At 46.2% G+C, this 24,339-nt stretch overlaps 1 protein-coding gene across 1 annotated transcript in view; it reads left to right on the top strand.

The window, feature by feature from the left end:
* The window catches only part of LOC126252770 (uncharacterized), a 259,622-nt gene that overhangs the window by 223,970 nt on the left and 11,313 nt on the right, over nt 1-24,339 (top strand). The window contains exons 7-11 of the mRNA XM_049953697.1: nt 5,790-6,109; nt 8,105-8,347; nt 11,215-11,378; nt 16,320-16,642; nt 21,707-21,898. Coding sequence (XP_049809654.1) covers nt 5,790-6,109; nt 8,105-8,347; nt 11,215-11,378; nt 16,320-16,642; nt 21,707-21,898 — 1,242 coding nt within the window. The remainder of the gene's footprint in view (nt 1-5,789; nt 6,110-8,104; nt 8,348-11,214; nt 11,379-16,319; nt 16,643-21,706; nt 21,899-24,339) is intronic.

Raw genomic sequence — 24,339 nt, forward strand, 5'->3', positions numbered from 1 at the left:
AGAGTGCTACGGGAGAACCAGTTGTTTCCGTACCATGTACAGCATGTGCAGGCACTATCAGCAGCTGATTGGCCTCCACGGGTACACTTCTGCGAATGGTTCATCCAACAATGTGTCAATCCTCATTTCAGTGCAAATGTTCTCTTTACGGATGAGGCTTCATTCCAACGTGATCAAATTGTCAATTTTCGCAATCAACATGTGTGGGCTGACAAGAATCCGCACGCAATTGTGCAATCACATCAACACAGATTTTCTGTGAACGTTTTGGCAGGCATTGTTGGTGATGTCTTGATTGGGCCCCATATTCTTCCACCTACGCTCAATGGAGCACGTTATCATGATTTCATACGGGATACTCTACCTGTACTGCTAGAACATGTGCCTTTATAAGTACGACACAACATGTGGTTCATGCACGATGGAGCTCCTGCACATTTCAGTCGAAGTGTTCGTACGCTTCTCAACAACAGATTCGGTGACCGATGGATTGGTAGAGGCGTACCAATTCCATGGCCTCCACGCTCTCCTGACCTCAACCCTCTTGGCTTTCGTTTATGGGGGCATTTGAAAGCTCTTGTGTACGCAACCCCGGTACCAAATGTAGAGACTCTTCGTGCTCGTATTGTGGACGGCTGTGATACAATACGCCATTCTCCAGGGCTGCATCAGCGCATCAGGGATTCCATGCGACGGAGGGTGGATGCATGTATCCTCGCTAACGGAGGACATTTTGAACATTTCCTGTAACAAAGTGTTTGAAGTCACGCTGGTACGTTCTGTTGCTGTGTGTTTCCATTGCATGATTAATGTGATTTGAAGAGAAGTAATAAAACGAGCTCTGACATGGAAAGTAAGCGTTTGCGGACACATGTCCACATAACATATTTTCTTTCTTTGTGTGTGAGGAATGTTTCCTGAAAGTTTGGCCGTACCTTTTTGTAACACCCTGTTTATCGGCAAGCTCGCGAAATTAGGTTTCAGGCACGGAATAGATACTTTAATTTTCCCTGTGTATTTGCGAGCAGAGTTCCAAAATTCGGATTTACTAGGAAGTTCAGCACACACAAGACATTTTCTTGGTAATACCTTTGAAAACAGTCTCCCTTAATGTTTCATCAAACGGTTCAGATGGCTCTTAGCACTATGCGACTTAACATCTGAAGTCATCAGTCCCCTAGACTTAGAAACTACTTAAATCTTAACTAACCTAAGGACATCACACACATCCATGCCCGAGACAGGATTCAAACCTGCGACCGTAGCAGCAGCGCGGTTCCAGACTGAAGCGCCTAGAATCGCCCGGCCACAGCGGCCGGCCTAATTTTCCATCGACGGGTACAACGTCTTCAACAAATGTAGGAACTCTGTTTTTTATTGCGAGTGTGATAATTTATACAAATGTGACGACTATTTTTATGCCACCCCAGAAGTTCTCAAGTTCTTTACTTCGTCTATAAAAAAATGGTTCAAATGGCTCTGAGCACTATGGGACTCAACTGCTGAGGTCATTAGTCCCCTAGAACTTAGAACTAGTTAAACCTAACTAACCTAAGGACAGCACAAACATCCATGCCCGAGGCAGGATTCGAACCTGCGACCGTAGCGGTCTTGCGGTTCCAGACTGCAGCGCCTTTAACCGCACGGCCACTTCGGCCGGCTTACTTCGTCTATAGCTGGAGTTATTTGTTATTATGATTATGTTAGATGTTGATAAAATTTGATAAAAAAAATGTGATGTGCACGTACAACAATGCCCTAGTCTAAAATACCATAAGAACCATCTGACCAATCGATCAATTTCGCATTGATACAGAAAATTTACGAATTTTGTGGGTGCCATCGTTATACGAAGGTTGTCCGGAAAGTAAGTTCCGATCGGTCGCGAAATTAAAACCACAGTGAAAAGTAGAAACGTTTTATTTGCAACATTTAGGTACACCTTCCACCTACTTCTCTACATAGTTGCCGCTACAACTTCGAGTTTTGTCGTAGTGTTGTATCGGCTTTCCAATATCCTCTTCATAGAAAGCAGCAGCCTGTGCTTTCGGCCAGTTATCTGCACTGGTCTGCAGCTCCTTGTCTGTAGAAAAATTTTGTCTTCATAGCCAGCGGTTCTTGTGAGCAGAGATGAGAATCAGGGGGAGCCAATTACGGACTCTATTGTGCGTGATCAATCACTTCTCGTCGGAAACGCCCCAGGAGCTTCTTCATTGCCCCTGCAGTGTGCGGCCGAGAATTGGCATGAAGAAGGAACTGCTCGACATGTTGTGATATGTGGGCTGCATGACACAGGCGAAATCTCTAACCAGGGCCTCATACTTGGCGGGAGCCGCTATCCCCTAGGCGTCTTTACGTGCTCACTGTTCACTCAAGACTTAATAGAGCGACGCGACACGATCGACGTGCATACTAGAGACACTGACCAACACATCTGTCCAAAGCTTTACCGGATTTTCCCAGTGGTTTCCATTTCGCGACCGATCGGAACTTACTTTCTGGACAACCCTCGTATTCACTAAGGAGTACGGGTGACATATTACGAATGAAGAAGATGCAGAGACATATTCATAAGAATTTAATATCTGATGACTGCAAAGAAGTAATGTTGCAGAAACTTTATTACAAGACAAAAAAAGCCCTTCGAGATTTGTTATAAGTGTATAATTACAAGTAGAAGGTGAAATCGAATGTTCATGAATAAAATTAAGATCATACTAACCATTTTTTCTGCAGAATATATGTAATTGTTCGTTGAGAATTTATAACTCACATTTGCAACTATTTACAGACAAAAACTACGCTTTTATTACAAAAAATATGTCTCAGCTACGCTGGATAATTTGCGCCTTTTGAAGGTAGCATTGTAATACCTATAACGTACAGTAAAGGTATGCATATAATTTCTTTCTTGAAGACTTGATAGCAGCACAGACTTCTATAAACCTATTTCTCATTGTTAAGACAAAGACATCCTAGAATTTTAATCTTAGTTTCTCTCATTCATAACTTTTTATTGAACTTCAGCTGTAAAATAAAGACACTTTATGAATGTTTCATTGCAATTGCAATAAAATTAGTCATCAAGAGAACCTGTGGACCTGTATTAGTGGATAAAACAACGAGGCCAAAACATAAGTATTTGGGAATCCAACCTCACTGGATAAGATACTAGTCCCCCTCTCAACAAAAAATTGGCAGGTGCGAGTAAGACTCTATTCCAGGAATCGAGGATCTCGACGATTTTTATTGTTATAGACTTTGACATTGGCAAGATATCGGTCCCTGGGATTCCAAGACTTTCAAGAATGTTTTAATATCAAGTTTGAAGTCGGATAACAAATTACCAAAAAATATTTTTGGTGTACTATAATAAAAAATAAACAATTTCCTTTTTTTCCTTTTACCTGCACGTTGAAACCTTGCTTCTCGCCAAATTTCATTATTCTACATCAACTGTAAGTATCGTATAGGTTTTAATGAGTAACTTTCCATCAAAATCTTTGACATAAATGGCCGTATCTTTTGGTTGCACCGACTTAGAAACCTCAATTATTTACGCCACCAAAGTGCCGTAGACCTTAGCATGTGACATAAATTTCATTTGCTACATCTACTCGTTCCTGGAAAAAAGAGTTTTTAACAGCCTGGCAGCTAAAAAGACGGATAACAAAGTGATCATGTAAAGTTTCTTTGGAGCACCGTCGATGGTGCGGGACCGATTGCAGGTGTTCACGATATCACCACTGACTTACATCATCGCAGTAAAATAGTGTAAATGTGCCATTCTGTTAGATGGAATCGGCGCAGTAACATTAACATGGATACATGAGAGAACAGTGGAAAGGAATTATCGTGTTTGGTCGTGCATGTGGATGAAGTTGTCTGATTTGTTGGTGTATTAAAGCGGACAGCCCAAGCTGTCTACAAGGAGTGATTCACCTCTCGCAGACATGAAACATGGTGTTAGAACAGTGGTCGTAAAAGGAGCTTAACCGACAGCGACGGGAAACGAGTGAATGTCAATCGATTGCAGACCGAAAGTAACTTCTGCTCTCAGTGAGTGCGGTTTCATGTCAACCAGTTTCCGAGCGAAGAATGTGGACTGAAATGCAGGCAGTGGACATTTCGAGTCTGGAACCTTGTAAAATGCCATTACTTTGCAGCAGCAGATAACGCCGCTCGTCTTCAGCGGCCAAATAATGCAGAAACTGGACAGGAGTGGCTTGGAGGCGTGTAGTGCAATCCGACAAATCGAGATTTTGTGTTTTTTCAAACGAACCAAGGTGCTGGGTGCACCGATAGCCAAACGAGGCATCTAACACGCGCTGTGGGGAGGGTGCAGTTCAGGCTGGTGTTAGGGTTGTTTTTCTGAAGACTGTTTGGGCTCACTCAACCAGATTACCGTGTACATGAACTAGGTCGTTTGTTTCAACATCCACATTGAGCAACTGTTGCCTTTTCTTCTAGGTAAGCATGCAGAGTTTGCAGTGGACACCCCTATCTTACAAGGTAACAAAAAAATCAAAAATAGGCCTGCAGGCTGGCCTACACAACAGCTATGTTGTGTTGAAGTAGTATCAGCCTTACTTTATGGAGTTGCTTGGCAGAGCAACCTACAAGTCAAGGGTGAGAAATAGTTTCCAAGCTGTGAGCGAATGGGCAGGGATGGTGAAGGTTGAGTGGCAGAGTGGAGCTAATGGGCAGAGAAATGGGCAGGATGGGATGAACGGGGAAAGAGATGGCAGGAGAGAATGTATGGAGAGGGGCAGGAGGATATGGTCAGAGAGGGGACAAGAGAGGATGGACAGAGAGAAGGCAGTTTAGGGAGCAGAGAGCGATGGATGAGATGGATGGGGAGAGAAGGAGGTGGTGCTTGACAGGAAGAGGGGGAATGAGATAGGGCAGAGGGAGAGGTAGAAGCAGATGGAAACGGAGAGGGGGAGTAGGAGATGGACAGGGAGGGTGTGGCAGTAGGAGGTAGATGGGGAGAGAGGGTAAAAGGAGATGGGAGGAATAGACAGAGAGGGGAGGGAAGAGGAGATGGATGGAGAGAGGGAGTAGGAAGATGGACAGAAAGAGAGGGGCAGGTGAGATAGGGAGAGAGATGGGCGAGGAGTGGCAAGAGGAGTGTGTAGAGAGAGGGGGAAGAGGATATAGGGAGAGGGATGAAGCCTGGACAGAAAGAAGGCAGCACGAGATGGACATAGAAAGGGCGAGATGTAGCAGGCAGCTGGAAGTTGTACATGCCTCCTGGGCAGGTGGGAAAGGAAGAGGGGAGGAGGGGATGGGCAGAGAGACGGGGAGGAGGATGTGGACAGAGGGAGGGGATGAAGATATAGTCATAGGGCGCAGAGGAAATGCACAAAGAGAGGGATGAGGAGGACATGAAGAGATGTAGAGTGTGGGGAGAAGGAAATGGACAGATAGAGGTGGGAGGATAAGGTGAACAGAGTGATACGGGGGGAGGGGGGGGGGAGGCAGGAAGGAGTGAACAGATGAACGTTTATGCATGCGAAGTCGCGCGGAAAAGACTAGTCATCAGTGGTTGACTTCCCTCGGATGCGTCTTAGGAGCAGAAACCTGACGTCTTTCTTCTAGCGGAAATATCATCACGGTTGAAGATAGTGTCGGATAGTATCATCGTGACGGCTGCCCAGGGTGACTGCCTTTCTGCCTGATGTGTTTATTTGTATGTGTTAATGGGAGTTCGATACTTGCCAAAAGAAAATTTGATTATAGAGCATCTCGGAGGGAGGGTAGCTGACCTGGAGTGTTTCGCGCGACAGGAGTGGGCCTGGGGCTGATGCTGCCCGCATCGTACACGAGCTTCAACACGTACTTCAGCGAGCGGCGCGTGCCGGTGATGGGCGCGACGCAGACGGTGCTGTCGGCCGGCGTGATGGTGTACCCGCTGCTGGTGGAGCGGCTGGCGGCGTGGCGCGGCTTCCGCGCGGCCCAGGCGGCCGTGGCCGGCCTCTCGCTGCTCGCCGTGGCCGGCGCGCTCGCCTACCTGCCGCTCGCCAGCGCGCCCAGCTCCACGCTGCCCGCCTGCTGCCGCCGGCGCAGGGCCAACCTGCGCGACGCAGCCGCAGGCGACAACGACAGGGTGAGCGCGCCTCGCTTCTTCCGTAGCCAAGTGGACAGTGTAAATGGGTGTTATGCGCAGTACCCAGGTTCAGTTCCCATTTCCGCCAAGGATTTTTCCTTTGTTGAAGGACTGGTGCGGGGTCTACTCAGCTTTGTGGTGGCAAATGAGGGGCTACTTGACCGAATGGTAGCAGCTCCCGGTTTGTTAACATGACATTGACCGGGAGAGCAGTGCGCTGACCATACGCCCCTCCGTCCTGCAACAAAGTGATGCTGGGAGTGTTAGCTGAAACAGATGTGTCTTCATACGTTATGGTCTCTCTAAGACACATGTAACCCCTTTATGGATTCAGTTTTCTCCTCCTTCCAGAAACTCTTCCTCTCTCTCCTCCTTAAGAGATCTCCAGTATCCTCTTTTCTTGTCTGCTCCACTGGTGATTCTCTATCCTTTATCTTGCTCTTTCCGTATTGTTGATCTCTGCCTAACTGGTCGGTTTGTACTTGCTTTTCCAATTTTCCTATCGTTGCCTCTTGATCCCCGATTCTAATCAGTCCATTGCGAAATAAACAAGCCACCTGTTTGGTGTCTTTCTTCTTAACCTACAAGCTGTTCTCACAATCTTTTTCCCTCATTTTATCATGTTCATCATTATGATATTTCCGCAAAAGCTGCCCTTTTCAGTCTCATTTCCCATAATATTGACCTCATGCTCCCAGACACTCGGTTCCTGCCGGCCGGTGTGGCCGTGCGGTTCTAGGCGCTTCAGTCTGGAACCGCTTGACCGCTACGGTCGCATGTTCGAATCCTGCCTCGGTCATGGATGTGTGTGATGTCCTTAGATTAGTTAGGTTTTAGTAGTTCTAAGTTCTAGGGGACTGCTGACCACAGATGTTAAGTCCCGTAGTGCTCAGAGCCATTTTGAACCACTCGGTTCCTACTTCTTTGCATCCGTCACCACCTCTTTTAGGCTCCAGTAATTCCCTTCATATTTTCCTCTCTCTTTCTCTGATTCTTCTGCACCACATCTTCCAAGTGTTATTGTTTCGACCGCGTAAACACTGCTGTCAAAAGTGATGCTCCCAGAAGTCATACTCAAATGTCAACGTAACTTACTACACACAGACACTATTGGCGGTTACATAAGTGATTAGAGTTGCAGTTCACTGTGACAGATGCACTGTCCACTAAAATTAATGTGACCACCTGTCAGAAGCCTGAATAACCATCTTTTACAGCACACAGCACTGCGAGGCATGCAGGAAGATGGTCAGTTGAGGTTTTGGTACGAACCACCAGGATTTGGAGCCGTGCAGACCCCAGTGCCGTGGCCAGCTGGGCTAGGTTTCTCTGTGGACGATCCACGGTACAAACAGCCCGAACGACGTGGTCCGACAGATTGGCAACACTCAATAAATGTCACAATAATGTCGTATTTATTTTTTGAATTCCCCTCGTAATATGCGCTCGCACAGCTGTACACAAACTCGTAGCGAAACTTCGCAAATTAATGGTAGGTTCCCTCATGAGGACATCAATTTAAAATGGTAGTAGGCTTCATACTTTAATCAACGTCATTGTGAACTAAGCTTATTAAAAATCTGACTAAAAAAAACAATACTTTTACATAGTATTAGACGCTTGACAGAAAGTCGTGTTTTTTTTTTGTTTTTTTTATTTTCAGTTTCATACATTGTTAAATCCAGACAGTCCCATTCAAAATCACAGAATTTGCGCTTACTGAAGTAAAGTATAGTTGACTTATTTCTCTCTCATTCAAAAATTATTCCAACATTTGCGCTTACTGAAGTAAAGTATAGTTGAGTTATTTCTCTCTCATTCAAAAATTATTCCAACAACTATTATACTAAGTGGCTAAATGTTGAAAATGACTAGCGATGTCTGTTTATTGAGAACCACATACTTTTCTGATCAGATACACACAGTCTGAAGAGGCCGGTAGGTAATGGTGATATGGCCGAGAATTGTTGATTATGAAGTTGCCGTCGTGCGCAGGAGCTGCAGTCCCCTGTGGCGAACGGCAAATTGTGTGGTGACCTGCTGTCCGAGGGAGGCAAAGTGTCCGACCAGCAGCTGGTGGCCAACGGGAAGCTGGTGGCGGAGCAGCTGTCCGGCAAGCACCATCAGGCGCCGCGGCAGGAGGACCGCGAGAACAGCCGGCGGCTTCTGCTGGACCCAGGCCGGGGCGCCGACGGCGACAGCGATGGCGACGACGACGTCGACGTCGACGCCCCAATGGTAAGCTGCCCAACGGTCGAAAGCCCTGTCGCGCGCTGACTGAGATTTCGCGATCAGAAAACAATGGGGCCCGCTTCCGTGGCTTTTGGGCGATGCTCCGCTCAGCTGGAATGTACCTGGCGCGATTGGCCCCCCGGCTGTCGGAGGCACTTCTACACCCTCTTGCATTCGTTCAAGCCCCTGGAGGGCGCAGCTCCCGATACCGCATTGTCTTTGTTTTCTGTTTCCTCTCTGCCCTACATACCACTGCTGTGACACACGGCAGTATTTCACGATTTTAGCTATTTCTTCCGTGACTGCTCCTTCCTGTCGACCTCCGGTTGCTTGGTGGTGTTTGGGACGCCGCGACCAGGCCTCGTGTGGTCGCCACTGCCCTCTCCGTCTTCCGACCTGTCATCGAGCCGGAGGAGCCCCACCTGTGCTCATCTCCCATCACAGTCTTGAACTATGGCGACGTTATCACCAAATGCGTCCAGACGTGACTATATTCTTTTCTTGGCTGCTGAAGCACAAACACCGAGAGACATCCATCGGAGAATGAATAATGTGTACGGGGCAGCACCATTGTGGAGTGGTGCAGAAAGTTCCGCGCTGGTCATGATTCGACACAAGACACCGGTCAGTCTAGGAGGTCAGCCACAGTCAAGTGGAAGACACTCGAGCATCCGCCCTATAGTCCTCAACTCTCCCCTCACGATTATCTAGCCTTTGGTCCCTTAAAATAGGCCTTGAAAGGTCAGCGATTCCTGTCGGAAGAGTATGTGCTGCGGAGAGTTACGGATTTCTTGACGCAGCAGGACATGGTATTTTACCAAATGGGTATCTTCAACCTGGTTCGCTGGTCGGACGATTGCCTCAATGCTCACGACGATTTTGCTTGATTGGCATACCGATTCTGGACTCTACGGCCATCGAACGGAAACAGTTTGATTGCCCTTTATATCTTGACTGACAGTGACTGTACATGAATGCCGCCTCTTGTCAGTGACGATCGGTTTCAAACTTGATAGGAATTGGTGCTGTCAATGACTGCAGGTCCACCTGATCCAGATTCTGTGTGAGCATTGCAATGCCATCTGCATGCAATCGATACTAAAGTCGAGTACATTGCAAACGCCCATAGCTAAAATCAGCACATAACGCTGCACGTATTCAGTGGACCAGATCACTCAGAAAGCGCACAGCACTTCACTAAAGGCACGTGGCGTTGTCCAAGTCGACATTTTGCCACTTTTCCAATGATGCTTGGCGTCAGATGCACCAATGGTCCAATGAGGCGTTAGACCCGAGGAATTTTGAGGATGTAGGTATGGCCGGAGGTTGATATGAGATTTTTTTTTGCTTTTTATTGTACTCTGGAATGGGCCTACTCATTTAGGTTGTTGTGAACATGAAGCAGGACGTTTATTTCATCTTTCTCACTGACTAAGTATTGTGCTATCTTCTACATCTGCATGATGAGGTGTGCTGTGAACGCTCCTGTCTTCCAAGATAACAACAATCTGATTCACAGGCCTGCCTTCATTATTCAGCCACCGTGTGCATCAGGAATGCCTAGCTAAATCACTCGATTTTAATCCCACAGAAAATATCTAGGGCTGTTTAGAACAGCCACAGACTTCAGCAGTCGACAGTCCCGAAATTTGGACGCTCTTTAGATCTAATGAGGAATGAGCAGCTTCATCTGGATCCAGTGGAAGGAAGTTTGTGTTTTTGACTCTCTGTCTCGCCAAATTGAGGACATTATCAACTTTAGAGGCCGTGTTGCCCTCTCTTATTGGGATGTCTCCTGGGGATGAATTATGAAGGGCGTCCAATAAGTAATGCAACACATTGTATTATTCCATAATCAGCATAATGTCCACCCCGATAGCTGAGTGGTCAGCGTGACGGATTGCCGTCTTACGGGCCCGGGTTCGATTCCTGGCTGGGTCGGGGATTTTCTCCGCTCAGGGACTGGGTGTTGAGCTGTCTTCATCATCATTTCATCCCCATCCGGCGCGCAGTTCGCCCAATGTGGCGTCGAATGTAATAAGACCTGCACCAAGGCGGCAGAACCTGCCCCGCAAGGGGCCTTCAGGCCAATGACTCCAAACGCTCATTTCCATTTTTAATCAATGTAATCTCCGTTGAATGTGACGGCCTTACACCACCTCACTGCGAGGGCCTGTATGGTGTACCACTCTGCTGGTCTACGTCGGAGCCAATGTCCTGCTGCATCAGTATCCTCCCCATCATCCACGTACTGCTTCCTGTGGAGTGTATCCTTCATTGAGTCAGAATCGTTGCTCTTTATGGTCTTGTATTAAATGGCAAGGAACCCAGCGAGCACTCAACTTTGAGTACCTAGGCTGGTGGATGAGTGTGTTCGCATTACCAACAGAGACGTCCAGTTGAGAAGCGCAGTTTTTGAGTGTGATCCGTCGATCACCTCGAATGAGAGCGTCCCCCGTTCCACCACAGCAGGAGTCACAGATGTACGCCTCGCCCAAGGACTCACTGTGCTTTCGTTCACCGCCAGGTCTTCGTAGACATTCTGCAAGCGCCTCTGAATGCCTGAGATGCTATGGTTTTCCACCAAAAGAAACTCAATGACAGCTCTCTGCTTGGAATGCACCTCTGTTACAAACGCCGTTTTGAAGGCTACGAATAGCGGCGCCACCTATTGGAACATTCTGAAACTATTGGAATGTTTCGCAACAAATTCTGTAATTTTTTGAACCGAAATAGGCCGAGAAAAGGAATGTGCTGCATTACTATTTGAACTCCACTCGTAGTTGTTGCCTTTGTCTGTTTATTTCCTGCAACCATTTACGGTGAGTGGAGAGTGGTGACGTGATTGCGACTTGCCCGTGTTTTGTCCGCAGGGCCGGGTGGCAGAGGACGCAGAGGCGGCAGCAGGGGACGGCGGCGCGCGCCTGCGCAGAACGGCCTCCCAGGTGTCCGTGGTGAGTGTCGGCGCCGTGGCCGTAATGGTGCCCACGGCGGACGCCAGCGGCCACCCGAGGTCGCCGCGCCGCTTCTCCTGTAGGTAAGGACTCCGCCAGCGGCACGCCTAACTTACCCGTGACACCTCTTCTGTGTGTCCACCTGGCTCCATGGCTCTTTGCTTCCCACTATTCCTGTCTCAGAAACTAGGAAAATATTCCGTCTGGAGTAGCATATCCCATAAACAGAAACAGTTGTCGGGGTTGGCGTGGGAGTGAGAAGGGGGCGGGGGGGGGGGGAGGCGTGGAAGGGAGGAGGGGGAAGAGTCTAGACTATCAGATGAAACTGTACCACAGTCTTGTATGAACAGTCGCTACACTCAGTCACATCTAGAGTGACACGACCACCCCAGGTGCCGAAAAAGTCGGCCATCTCGACGTCAGGTTTGCTGTAAGAAATTTTTTTCTACTTCTTTTTCTACGTCATTTAAGAAATGGCTACTACATTCTTGCTTCCGAAGCGTTACTGAAACATCAAAAGGTAGGAATGATATTAAAATAAATGCAGAGTTAAAGCTCAAAAATGGAATCACATAATCTGCAATATATCTGGAAGGAAATACTTTGCAGCTTATTTTAGTCTTTCCATCTTCCCCCAGTTTCCCCGTCAACGGGAATTTGAATTCAGTATTATTTAAACTTTGCTTGTCTTTCTTGACTTATTTTCTAAGATATTTCCATGGTTACGTTATTCACATTATGGTAGGCACTTTCTTTGTCACTTAATAACTTTTCGAGGAATCTGATGATTTGAACGCACTCACACTTCACTCGATTTTCCAATATGTGAATAATTTCGTATGGTGCAATTACTTCATCTTCTAGAGACGTCACTGTTGATGGTTCTGATGTTTATAGGCCCAATATTTCTGGATCTGAAGTAGTAACAGTTGTACAACTGATTTCTGCTCTGTGCTCAGCCGGCCGGAGTGGCCGAGCGGTTCTAGGCGCTACAGTCTGGAACCGCACCAGCTCTACGGTCGCAGATTCGAATACTGCCTCGGGCATGGATGTGTGTGATGTCCTTAGGTTAGTTAGGTTTAAGTAGTTCTAAGTTCTGGGGGACTGATGACCTCAGAAATTAAGTCCCATAGTGCTCAGAGCCATTTGAACCATTTTTTGTTCTCTGCTCAGTTTTATGGCTTTTGCCCTGTGACCGTTCTCTCTTCATCCAAAGCTATAATGGTGTTCCTAAACTGCTTTGGCTAGCAGTGTAGCGAAACAACTTCACTTCACTTTCATGGCGTATGAAGTCCTTTCGCCAGAGGTTACGTGTCCTGCTCATTTACTAGCCATTTCGTGTTCCTAAAGATAAATGTTTAAACTTCACTAAATATATGTAGGCTACAAGACAATTGTAATTAAACACTCTTGTAATTTGATATTTCGTCCCTGTAAGGGTCCTCAGGAAATCTTTAATGTGACAAATTTGACATCTTATTTTTGTTACTGGTGCGATTTATTGCTGTATAGGCTCCTTTTTATAAAATCCACGTCAGTACAGAACCGCGACTGTTGACTGTGAATGACAGACGGAAGCGCCGTTCTGCCAGTTTCGCCCTTCGGGTGCTTCTATTGAGTATCCAGCGGTGATTTTCAGATTAATGTGAGCATTTGATGAGACCTACCCTGTTGACAGAGTGTTCGTTACAGTTTACGGCAAGGAAAAGAGCCTAGTGTCACACGGATTATTGTAGCTGTCGCTTCTTCGCGTGTCAGTATTTCAAGAGGGCGTCAGAATCTTACTTTGAAGTGATGAGCGTGTAATCACATTAGTACTGCCATAGAAGACTACAGGGAAGGGGAAAGAGAAGTTGTTACAGCCAGAAACAATGGAAGGATTAGAGTGACAGTAGTGTAGCGGGCGGTGTATAGGAATGAACGCTACTGCGTGGTTGGAGCCGTTTTGTTGTTTGTCAGGAGGCACTCAACTCCCATTTGGGGTGTCCTGGGTTCGGATGAGGTCGGGGAAGCCTGTCTGACACACCAGAATGTAGCGGACGTTGGAAAGATGGCAGAAGAGGGACAGGCAGTTTGAAGATGGCAGTTCTCCGTTGTTCTCTTCGGCTGGTATCGTAGTAGGTTGGCCTGTGACGTACACACGCTGCCTGGAGGCGGCGTCCTTACTTGCGGTTGGAAACCACCTAAAAACAACACTCAGACTGGCCGATGCTGCAGCCGTGGTCGTGTGTCGCTCACATTCCTCTCTCGCAAGCTAGCGCGCTGTGAGTGCGGAGGTGATGGCGAGCACTCAAGCTCAGCGGTCATGAACACAATTTCCCAGTTACTTGAGACCGTCAAAAGTGTTCTGACACTTCCCTGGATAAACTGACTCTAAACGGCGCTCTTCTAACGTTATCTACGATGATATACCTCAGTATTATACCTTTTATATCCCGAAGGGCAGCAGCGTCCACATCTCCGGCCAGCTCATGTAGCAGTGACCCAGCATGATGGACCTCCTTGTTCGAACTGTCCGGAGGGAAACTCTCGTATTGGCTGCAGCCACCTGACACCCTCTATCCTCGTCTCTGTCGAAATTTTCTGAAGCGTACAGGCAATCTCTTTGCTTAGCATTCCCACAGGTTATACTTTGACAAATCCCACTACATTGTATCTTTTGCTAGTCCCTCACCTTTCTGTATCCCATTACATTCAAACTTCATACAATTATACACTCATGGAAGTGTACAGGCAGGAAATGGGAAGTGTGACACATTAAAATAAAACATAGATGGGTCCATTGTCATAGCCAATGGTCATTATTTCATGACTACAGGCATAGAAAAATTCTTGTTATGCGCAGGGTACCACGACAATCATTATAGGGACACCCTACTATCACTGCCATACAAATGGTTGAAATGGAGCTTATAAGAGTAACGCTTCACCTCGACAATGCTTAGTATCGATACCTGAGCCCCCTCCACCGCTCAATGTGAGGTGGCTTGCAGACTACAACTATGTTCACATGACTACACTGAAGAGCGAAAGAAACTGGTACTCATACCTAACATCGTGTAGGGCCCCCGCGAGTACGCAGAAGTGCCGCAACACCATGTGGCTTGGACTCGACTAATGTCTGAAGTTGTTTTTGATGATGTCTGGTTTTGTTGGGCGCTCAACTGTGCAGTCATCAGCGCCCATACAAAGTCCCAATTTTTTCACACAGTCCAATTTCTTTACTCAGCCCAATTTAGACATTGTCACGAATGATGATGATGATGAAATGATGAGGACAACACAAACACCCAGTCCCCGGGCAGAGAAAATCCCCAGCACGGTCGGGAATCGAACTCGGGACCTCGTGATCCAGACGCAGCAACACTAGCCACTAGACCACGAGCTATGGACGTCTGAATTAGTGCTGGAGGGAACTGACGCCATCAGTCCTGCAGGGCTGTATACAAATCCGTAAGAGTACGAGGAGGTGGACAACTTTAATTCTAGTATATAATAAACAAGTATATTTTAACACCAGATTGAAGGTGATATTTGTGAATCACATAAAAGCTATGAAGCAAAGCCTGGGTAAATATTTTTTAAATACAAAACAGTATAAGAAAGTTCTTGCTCGTATTGACATTGCCACGGAATCGTAACAGTATTTAGTAAATACACTGAAGAGCCAAAAAAACTGGTACACCTTTCTAATACCGTTAGGGCCCTCGCGAGCACGGAGAAGTGCCGCAACACGACGTGACATGGACTCGGTTAATGTCTGAAGTGGTGCTGGAGGGAACTGACATCATGAATCCTGCAGGACTGCCCATAAATACGTAAGAGTGCGAGGGGGTGGAGATCTCTTCTGAACACCACATTGCAAGATATCCCAGAAACGCTCAATAATGTTAATGTCGGGGGACTAAGGTAGCCAGCGGAAGTGTTTAAGCTCAGAAGAGTGTTCCTGCAGCCACTCTGTAGCAACTCGAGATGTGGGGTGTCGCATTGTCCTGCAGGAATTGCTCAAGTGCGTCGGAATGCACAATGGATATGAATGGATGCAGGTGATCAGACAGGATACTTACGTACGTGTCACCTGTCAGAGTCGCATCTAGACGTGTCAGGGATCCCATATCACACCAACTGCTCATGCCCCATACCATTACCGAGCCTCTACCAGCTTGAACAGTCCCCTGCTGCATTCATGAGGTTGTCTCGAAACCCGTACACGTCCACCCGCTCGATACAACAGTCCAAATTTGGTGTTCCGGGTCCAGGCGAGGCGTAAAGCTTTGTGTGGTGCAGTCATCAAGGGTACACGAGTGTGGCGTCGGCTCCGAAAGCCCCTATCGATGATGCTTCGTTGAATGGTTTGCACGCTAACCCTTGCTGATGGCCGAGCAATGAAATCTGCAGCAATTTTCGGAAGGGTTGCACTGCTGTCACATCGAAAGATTCTCTTCAGTCGTCATTGGTCCCCTTCTTTCAGGATCTTTTTTCCGGCCGTTGCGATGTCGGAGATTTGATGTTCTACCAGATTTCTGATATTCATGGTGCCGACCGAGGTGGCCAAGCGGTTCTAGGCGCTACAGTCCGGAACCGTGAGACCGCTACGGTCGCAGGTTCGAATCCTGCTGCGGGCATGGGTGTGTGTGATGTCCTTAGATTAGTTAGGTTTAAGTAGTTCTAAGTTCTAGGGGACTGATGACCTCAGATGTTAAGTCCCATAGTGCTCAGAGCCATTTGAACCATTTGATATTCACAGAACACTCGTACCGGAAAATCCCCACTTCATCGCTACCTCGGAGATGCTGCGTCCCATCACTCACGTGCCGACTATAGCACCACGTTCAAACTCACTTAAATCTTGATAACCTGCTATTGTAGCATCAGTAAGCGATCTAACAACTGCGCCAGACACTTGTTGTCTTACATAGGTGTTGCCGACCGCAACGCCGTATTCTGCCTGTTTATATATTTCTGTATTTGAATGTGCATGCCTATACCAGTTTCTTTGGCGCTTCATTGTGTACGTCCGACAGGCGCCTGTGGCGGTCGGTGCACGACTTCCTGGACCTGGGCCTGCTGCGCGACCCGGTGTACACGAACCTCAACCTGGGCGTGTCGCTGGCGTTCTACTCGGACTTCACGTTCTCGACGCTGCTGCCGCTGTTCCTGGCGTCGGCGGCGGGGCAGGGCCAGGCGCTGGGCGCGCGCGGCGCCGCCGCCTGCGTCACGGTGGGCGCCGCCTGCGACGTGCTGGGCCGCGTCGCCTTCTCGCTGCAGGGCGCCTGCCCGCGCTACCGCCTCTCCAGCCGCGCCGTCTTCCTCATCGGCTCCGCCTGCATCGTCATCGCCCGCACAGGTCAGCTGCCATAACAGCCGTCCGACCTACTCATCACAAGTATCCCGACACACGTACAGTGAGGTCACAAATGCCACCAGATAGCGATATGGACATATGCAAATGCCGGTAGTATCGCGAACACTAGTTACACCACTGGCCATTAAAATTGCTACACCAAGAAGAAATGCAGATGATAAACGGGTATTCATTGGACAAATATATTATACTAGACATGTGATTACATTTTCACGCAGTTTGGATGCATAGATTCTGAGAAATCAGTACCCAAAACCGCCACCTCTGGCCGTAATAACGGCCTTGATACGCCTGGGCATTGAGTCAAACAGAGCTTGGATCGCGTGTAAGATACAGCTGCCCATGCAGCTTCAACACGATACCACAGTTAATCAAGCGTAGTGACTCGCGTATTCTGACGAGCCAGTTGCTCGGCCACCATTGACCAGATGTTTTCATTTGGTGAGAGATCTGGAGAATGTGCTGGCCAGGGCAGCAGTCGAACATTTTCTGTATCCAGAAAGGCCCGTACAGGACCTGCAACATGCGGTCGTGCATTATCCTGCTGAAATGTAGGGTTTAATAGGGATCGAATGAAGGGTAGAGCCACGGATCGTAACACATCTGAAATGTAACGTCCACTGTTCAAAGCGCCGTCAATGCGAACAAGAGGTGACCGAGACGTGTAACCAGTGGCACTTCATGCCATCACGCCGGGTGATACGCCAGTATTGCGATGACGAATACACACTTCCAATGTGTGTTCACCGCGATGTCTCCAAACACGGATGCGACCATCATGATGCTGTAAACAGAACCTGGATTCATACGAAAAAATTTCATTTTGCCATTCGTGCACCCATGTTCGTCGTTGAGTACACCATCGCAGGCGCTCCCCTCTGTGATGCAGCGTCAAGGGTAACCGCAGCCATGGTCTCCGAGCTGATAGTCCATGCTGCTGCAAACGTCGTCGAACTGTTCGTGTAGATGGTTGTCGTCTTCCAAACATCCCCATCTGTTGACTCAGGGATCGAGACGTGGCTGCACGATCCGTTACAGCCATGCGGATAAGATGGCTGTCATCTCGACTGCTAGTGATACGAGGCCGTTGGGATCCAGTACGGCGCTCCGTATTACCCTCCTGAACTCACCGATTCCATATTCTGCTAACAGTCAATGGAGGTCGACCAACGCGAGCAGCAATGTCGCGATACGATAAACCGCAATCGCGATAGGCTACAATCCGACCTTTATCAAAGTCGGAAACGTGATGGTACGCATTACTCCTCCTTACACGAGGCATCACAATAACGTTTCACCAGGCAACGCCGGTCAACTGCTGTTTGTGTATGAGACATCGGTTGGAAACTTACCTCATGTCAACAAGTTCTAGGTGTTGCCACCGGCGACAACCTTGTGTGAATGGTCTGAAAAGCTAATCGTTTGCTAATCATAGCATCTTTTTCCTGTCGGTTAAATTTCGCGTATGTAGCACGTCATCTTCGTGATGTAGCAATTTTAATGGCCAGTAGTGTATAAAAGAGCTGTGTGTTGGCGGAGCTGTCGTTTGTACTCAAGTGTTTCATGTGAAAAGGTTTCCGACGTGGTTATGGACGCAAGACGGGAATTAACAGACTGTGAACGCGGAATGGTAGTTGGAACTACACGCATGACACATTGAACGCACAACACAGTAGCCGACATTCTTCACTTAACGACCGAAAGTAGCGGTGATTCTGTAAATTTGCCAGTGCTAACAGAGAATGAACATTGCGTGAAATAACGACAGAAATCAATGTGGGACGTACGGCAGCGGTATCCGTTAGGACAGTGCGGATAATTTTGGCGTTAGTGGCCTATGGCGGCAGACGACCGACGCGAATGCCTTTGCCAAAAGGCCTGCAGCGTCTCTCCTGGGCTCGTGATCTTATGGGTTGCACCCTACATGACCGGAAAACTGTGGCCTGATCAGATGAGCCCAGATTTCAGTTGGTAAGAGCTGATGATAAGGTTCGAAAGTGGCACAGACCCCACGAACCCATGGACCCAGGTTATCAACAAGGCTAGCTACTGGTCGCTCCATAACAGTGTGGGTTGTGTTTACAGGGAATGTACTCGCTCTTCTGGTCCAACTGAACCTCTTCGAGATGGTTTGCAGCCATTCCCAAATACGGACGGCTACGGTAGCAACATGGCTTAATAAATATTTCTGCAGGGGACTTTCAGCGACTTGTTCGGTCAATGCCACGTCGATTTCCAGCACTAAGCCGGAATAAACAACGTCCGCCACTATATTATGAGGTAGCCCGTGACTTTTGTCATCTCAGTGTATTATTGGACATTAATATGGGTGTGTCCTCCCTGCGTCATTATGATAGTTGCAGCTCTACTGGAACACTTTCAGTGGCGTGTCTGAATGCCTGTGGAGGATTGGCAGTCCATTCTACTTCAAGAGCCAAGACCAGAGAAAATTGTGAAGTTTGACGCTGGGGTCTGGAGCGAAGTCCACATTCCAACTCATCCTAAATGTGCTTCTTTTGGTTTCAGGTCGGGATTCTCGACAGGCCAATCCATTTCAGTAATGCTATCGTCCACAAACCACTGCGCCAGAGATGTGACTCGTATCTGGGTGCATTGTTATGCTGATAAAAATATTGCCTCTTAACTGTTCCTCGACTGTACGCAATACACAGAGCTGTAAAATGTGGTCATCTCCTACTGCATTCACCGTCTGCTTAAGTACAATAAACCACACGCTAACCAAGAGAAACTCCCATATCGCGACACTACCTCCTCCGTACTTCACTGTTGACACTACACATGATGGCGGGTAATGTTCTCTAAGCATTCGCCAAATCGTAACGCTTCGATCGTGTAGGGTATAGCGCGATGCATCACTCCAAATAACTCGTTTCCAGTCATCCACCGTACAGTGGCGTTCCTCTTTACACCATCTCAAACATCGCTTAGCACTAACTACATAGATCTGTAGTTTATGAGGAGCTGCTCCGACACTGCACTCTGTTCTTTTTAATTCTCTACGCACAGTCACTGTGCTAGCTGGATTGCTGGTACCGCTTTCAAACTCACTACTCATTCCTTCCCGCGAATTCGTACTATTTTTTACAGTCACTCTCCACAATGAACGATGGTCCCTCTTCGTCAGTACCTGAGGTGTGCCTTGTCTTGCTTTAGCTGTAGTAGTTCTTTCGCGATTCCATGTCACAGGCAGATCATAATGATCAGTTGTCTTGGACTGCTGTAGAAGGGTTGAAATGTCCCTCATGGATCTGTTACTCAGGTGACATCTAGCGACTAGTCCCTCTTCGAAGTCACTGAACTCACCATTCTCCTATTACCGCTTCTCTCCTAACAACCTAACTCTCCCAGCCTCCTTTTATACTCGTAGGTCCGCATCTCGTCATATCTAGTGCACAATTCCACATTACATGGGGGTGTCCAGAAGATCTGATCAGTTGGTGTACACACAATGGCAATAAACAAAATGAAAATAAAATGAGGCAAACCACATCAAATTACTACGGAGCGCAGGCCATTATGTGGCAAAGACTGAGCTAAAATTACTGAAGTTAAATAATGTGAAGGACAAAGAAAACTAAGCACGTATTGTATCCTGCCCTTAAAGAGACTGCAGTGACCTCGCTCGTATAGTACCAGCTTTTTTCAGAATAAATTAACAATTGAAAGCAAAAGCCTCGCAAAGTAAAGATTAAAATTACATATACTTAGTAAACTAAAAAACTAGTAATTCTGTTCGAGGACGAACAATCTCTTTGTCACTGTTCAGCAGATATCCCTAGCCCGGCAAACAGTGGGGCGAAGTCGCAGTGGTTACTGACTTTGGAAGAGACCAATATTAGTATCGAATCCATCAATTTCTGCCTGATAGGTGACGTTCCCGGTGACATTTACTTCCAGGTTTAGTAGAATAGATCTCCTTGGAACGTTCTGTAATATTAGAAACAATGACCCATGCCGTTGTGTTCTGAGAAAATGTTGTTGCACGAACAAACGTACCCATTTGTGTACTGAGGTTGGTAGTTTCGTTCACCCAAAAACTTGTTTACGCTAGCTCCTGATGGCACAGTTAAAATATTGTTTATAATAAAAATTTTTGTACAGTTAATAGTACAGAGAATTAATAAAAGGTTTCATTTTATAACTTAAGTTTGGGGTAAGTGAACAAAGATAGATGCGTAATCCATGAAATCTGTGTTCTATTAGTGTTGCAACTGAAACGTTTCGCAGTACTGCACATTTAATTCTCGTATTGACTGAGCTTGGTCGGCAACACACTATTACAACATCAGAACACTCTGTTATTTAATCCTCTGACTCGAACGTATTCTTTTTAATTGTGCGTGTTTATTTCGCCTCTAGTTGCCCAGCTATTTAGCCATTTACATTGTTATTTATAATACCGCAATTACATAAAATTTGTCGTGTTAATAGGAGATTTTCGCTACATTTCACTGTCTCGTAATTACGTATTTTCACTATAAGCAACATAATAATACGTATAAACTTGTGCTGAGGTAATAACTGCCAGTTATTTTTCATTAGAGTAAGTTTTATAGAGTTCATCATTTGAATTAAATAGATAATCTGGAATGAACAGCTAAGTGCAGTTACGGATAGCGTCTCAATTTATTGTAATTTAGGTAATTGGACACATCAGAACATTTGATCGTTTGCTTGTACGGGGACTAATCAGCCGGCCGATGTTGCCGAGCGGTTCTAGGCACTTCAGTCTGGAACCGCGCGACCGTGGCGGTCGCAGGTTCGAATCCTGCCTCGGGCATGGATGTGTGTGATGTCCTTAGGTTAGTTAGGTTTAAGTAGCTCTAAGTTCTAGGGGACTGAGGACCTCAGAAGTCAAGTCCCATAGTGCTCAGAGCCATTTGAACCCTTTGATGACTAATCAGTGAATGTTTAAAGATTTTTATTTTCATTTTGATGTCTTTATCAGGCGAACCCAAATATTTGAGTCTTGAAGACTGAGCAGGCAGAAAATGTGACTCTTGGTGTGTGTGTGTGTGCCCGCAGTGATGATCTACGTGAGCGGCTTCACGATGCTGGCGGTGATCACGGGCGTGCTGGGCTTCTTCCGCAGCTGGATCCACATCACCTTCTCGCTCGTATTCGCCGAGTACTGCAGCATAGAGCGCTTCCCCTCCGCCTACGGACTCTACATGGCTGTCAGCGGCATCATAGGAATGTCCACCGGTCCACTCATCGGTACGTACCAAGAGCACGGGCTCCTGTGGGCCGCTTGTTTTCGTAAGGGAACTGCTTACGTATATAGAGTGTATATTAGTAGCGAAAAACGATATAGTTGAAAGTGAACGATAGCAGAAGTAATCACGGTGCCAGAAAAGATCTGACTGGGGGATAAATGCGAAATGATTGCTATGAGCCGCCACTGCCTCCAGCTACTACTAGAGTACTCTCTCTGAAATTCTGAAGGTTTCAGACGTAAAATACAGGGAGCGAAAGCCTATTTACAATTTTTACAGCAACCAGATGGCAAATGTAAAGAGTCAAGGGCATGAAACGGAATCAGTGGTTAAGAAGAGTGACACGGGGCTATAGCCTATCCTCAGTGGTATTCAGCCGGTCGTTGTGGCCGAGCGGTTCTAAACGCATAAGTCCGGAACCGTGCTGATGCTACTGTCGCATGTTCGAATCTTGCCTCGGGCATGGATGTGTGTGATGTCCTTAGGTTAGCTAGGTTTAAGGGGGTAGGAGGTCAATTGGGCCGACTTGGAGCAGGAGAGGCACCACAGGACATTTTAATTTCCACTGTCTATACTTTTACAAATAAATTCATAAAACTTTGTCAGCATGACCAGGAAGGATTCAGAATTCACACTCTTATCAGTGGAACTTCGAAAATAATAACGAAATAATTTTTTTTACATGTGAAATTTCATCATTTTTTTCACTTATTAATGGCAGCGTTTGTTGCTATAGGTATACTTTTCTTCATAAGTAAGAGAGATCCTTCGACGAATTTTGCACAGCATACAAACCATACTTAAAGGTATATGAAACTCTAGAATTTTCCAAATCTATTAAAAACTGTGGTAAAAATTGACGTAAATAACTATAAAATTTGTGTTTTTTCTAATCATGAAGTTTAAAATATAACAGCTTATTCGTTTTTTCATAAATTAAATAACCTGGAAGTGTGGTACGTATGCTGTGCAAAATTCTTCGAAGAATCTCTCTAACTTATGAAGATAAGTGTACTATAGCAACAAATGCAGCCATTAGTAAGTGAAAAAATAATGAAATTTCGCACGTAAAAAAAATTTATTTTGTTATATTTTCGAACTTCCACTGCAATGAGCGTGAATCCTGAATCCTTCCTGGTGATGCTGATAAAGTTTTATGAATTTATTTGTAAAAGTGTAAGCACTGGAAATTAAAATGTCCTGAGATGCCTCTCCTGCTCCACGTCGGCCCGTTTGACGTCCTACCCCACTTAAGTAGTTCTAAGTCTAGGGGACTGATGACCATGTTAAGTCCCATAGTGCTTAGATATATTTGAACCATTTGATGGTATTCAGTCTGTACATTGAGTAAGCAGAAAGGAAGCCAAAGAAAAATCTGGAGTAGGAATTAGAGTCCAGGGAGCCGAAATAAAAACTTCGATATTCGTCGAAGACGTAATTTTGTCAGAGACAGCAAAGGACTTGGAAGAGCAGTTGCATGCAATGTATAGTGTCTTGAAAGGACAACATAAGATGAACATCAACAAAAGCAAAACAAGGATAATGGAATGTAGTCTAATTAAATCAGGTCACGCTGACGGAATTAGATTAGGAAACGGGACACTTAAAGAAGTAGACGATTTTTGTCATTTGGGCAGCAAAATAATTGACGCTGGCCGAAATAAAGAAGATACAAAATGTAGACTATAAATGCAAGAAAAGTATTTCTGAAGAAGAGAAATTTGTTAACTTCGAATATTGGTTTAAGTGTTAGGAATTCTTGTCTGCAGATATTTATCAGGAGTGTAGACATGAATGGAGTGAAACATGGACAATAAACAGTTTAGACAAGAAGAGAATATAGGCTTTTGAAATGTGGTGTTAGAGAAAAATGCTGAACCCATCTAAATGGGTAGATTGCACAACTAATGAGGAGATACTAAACAGAATAGAGGAAAAAAGAAATTGTGGCAGAACTTGACTAGGAGAAGGGATCGATTGATAGGACACATTCTGAGAAGGAATCACCAGTTTAGTACTGGAGGTAAGCGTGGAGGGTAAAAATCGTAGAGGAAGACCAAGAGATAAATACAGTAAGCAGATGTAGAGGAATGTAGGTTAAAGCAGTTATTCGGAGATGAATAACCTTGCATAGGATAGTGTAGTGTAGCAGATAGTTATGCAACTTTTTTAAAATTTCATTGTTTTAGTGGCTGTGCCTTGACGAACGTTTGTGGTGTCAAATAAACATTTTATATTGACACAACAGCAACTACTCACATGAATGAAACGAAATTTATTTTCTGAAACGGTTAACCTTTTAACGATGCAATGCGGTTGTTGCAGTATTTCAGCACAGTCGCTACATTTCTTTCCTACAGCGGACAAAATACTGAGTTTTCTGCTTGTCTTGTACCTTCAATCCCCCGAGTACACATCTACCACACAAAAGCTACAAAATGT

This window comes from Schistocerca nitens, chromosome 4, assembly GCF_023898315.1.
Source record: "Schistocerca nitens isolate TAMUIC-IGC-003100 chromosome 4, iqSchNite1.1, whole genome shotgun sequence".
NCBI classification, from domain to species: Eukaryota; Metazoa; Arthropoda; class Insecta; order Orthoptera; family Acrididae; genus Schistocerca; species Schistocerca nitens.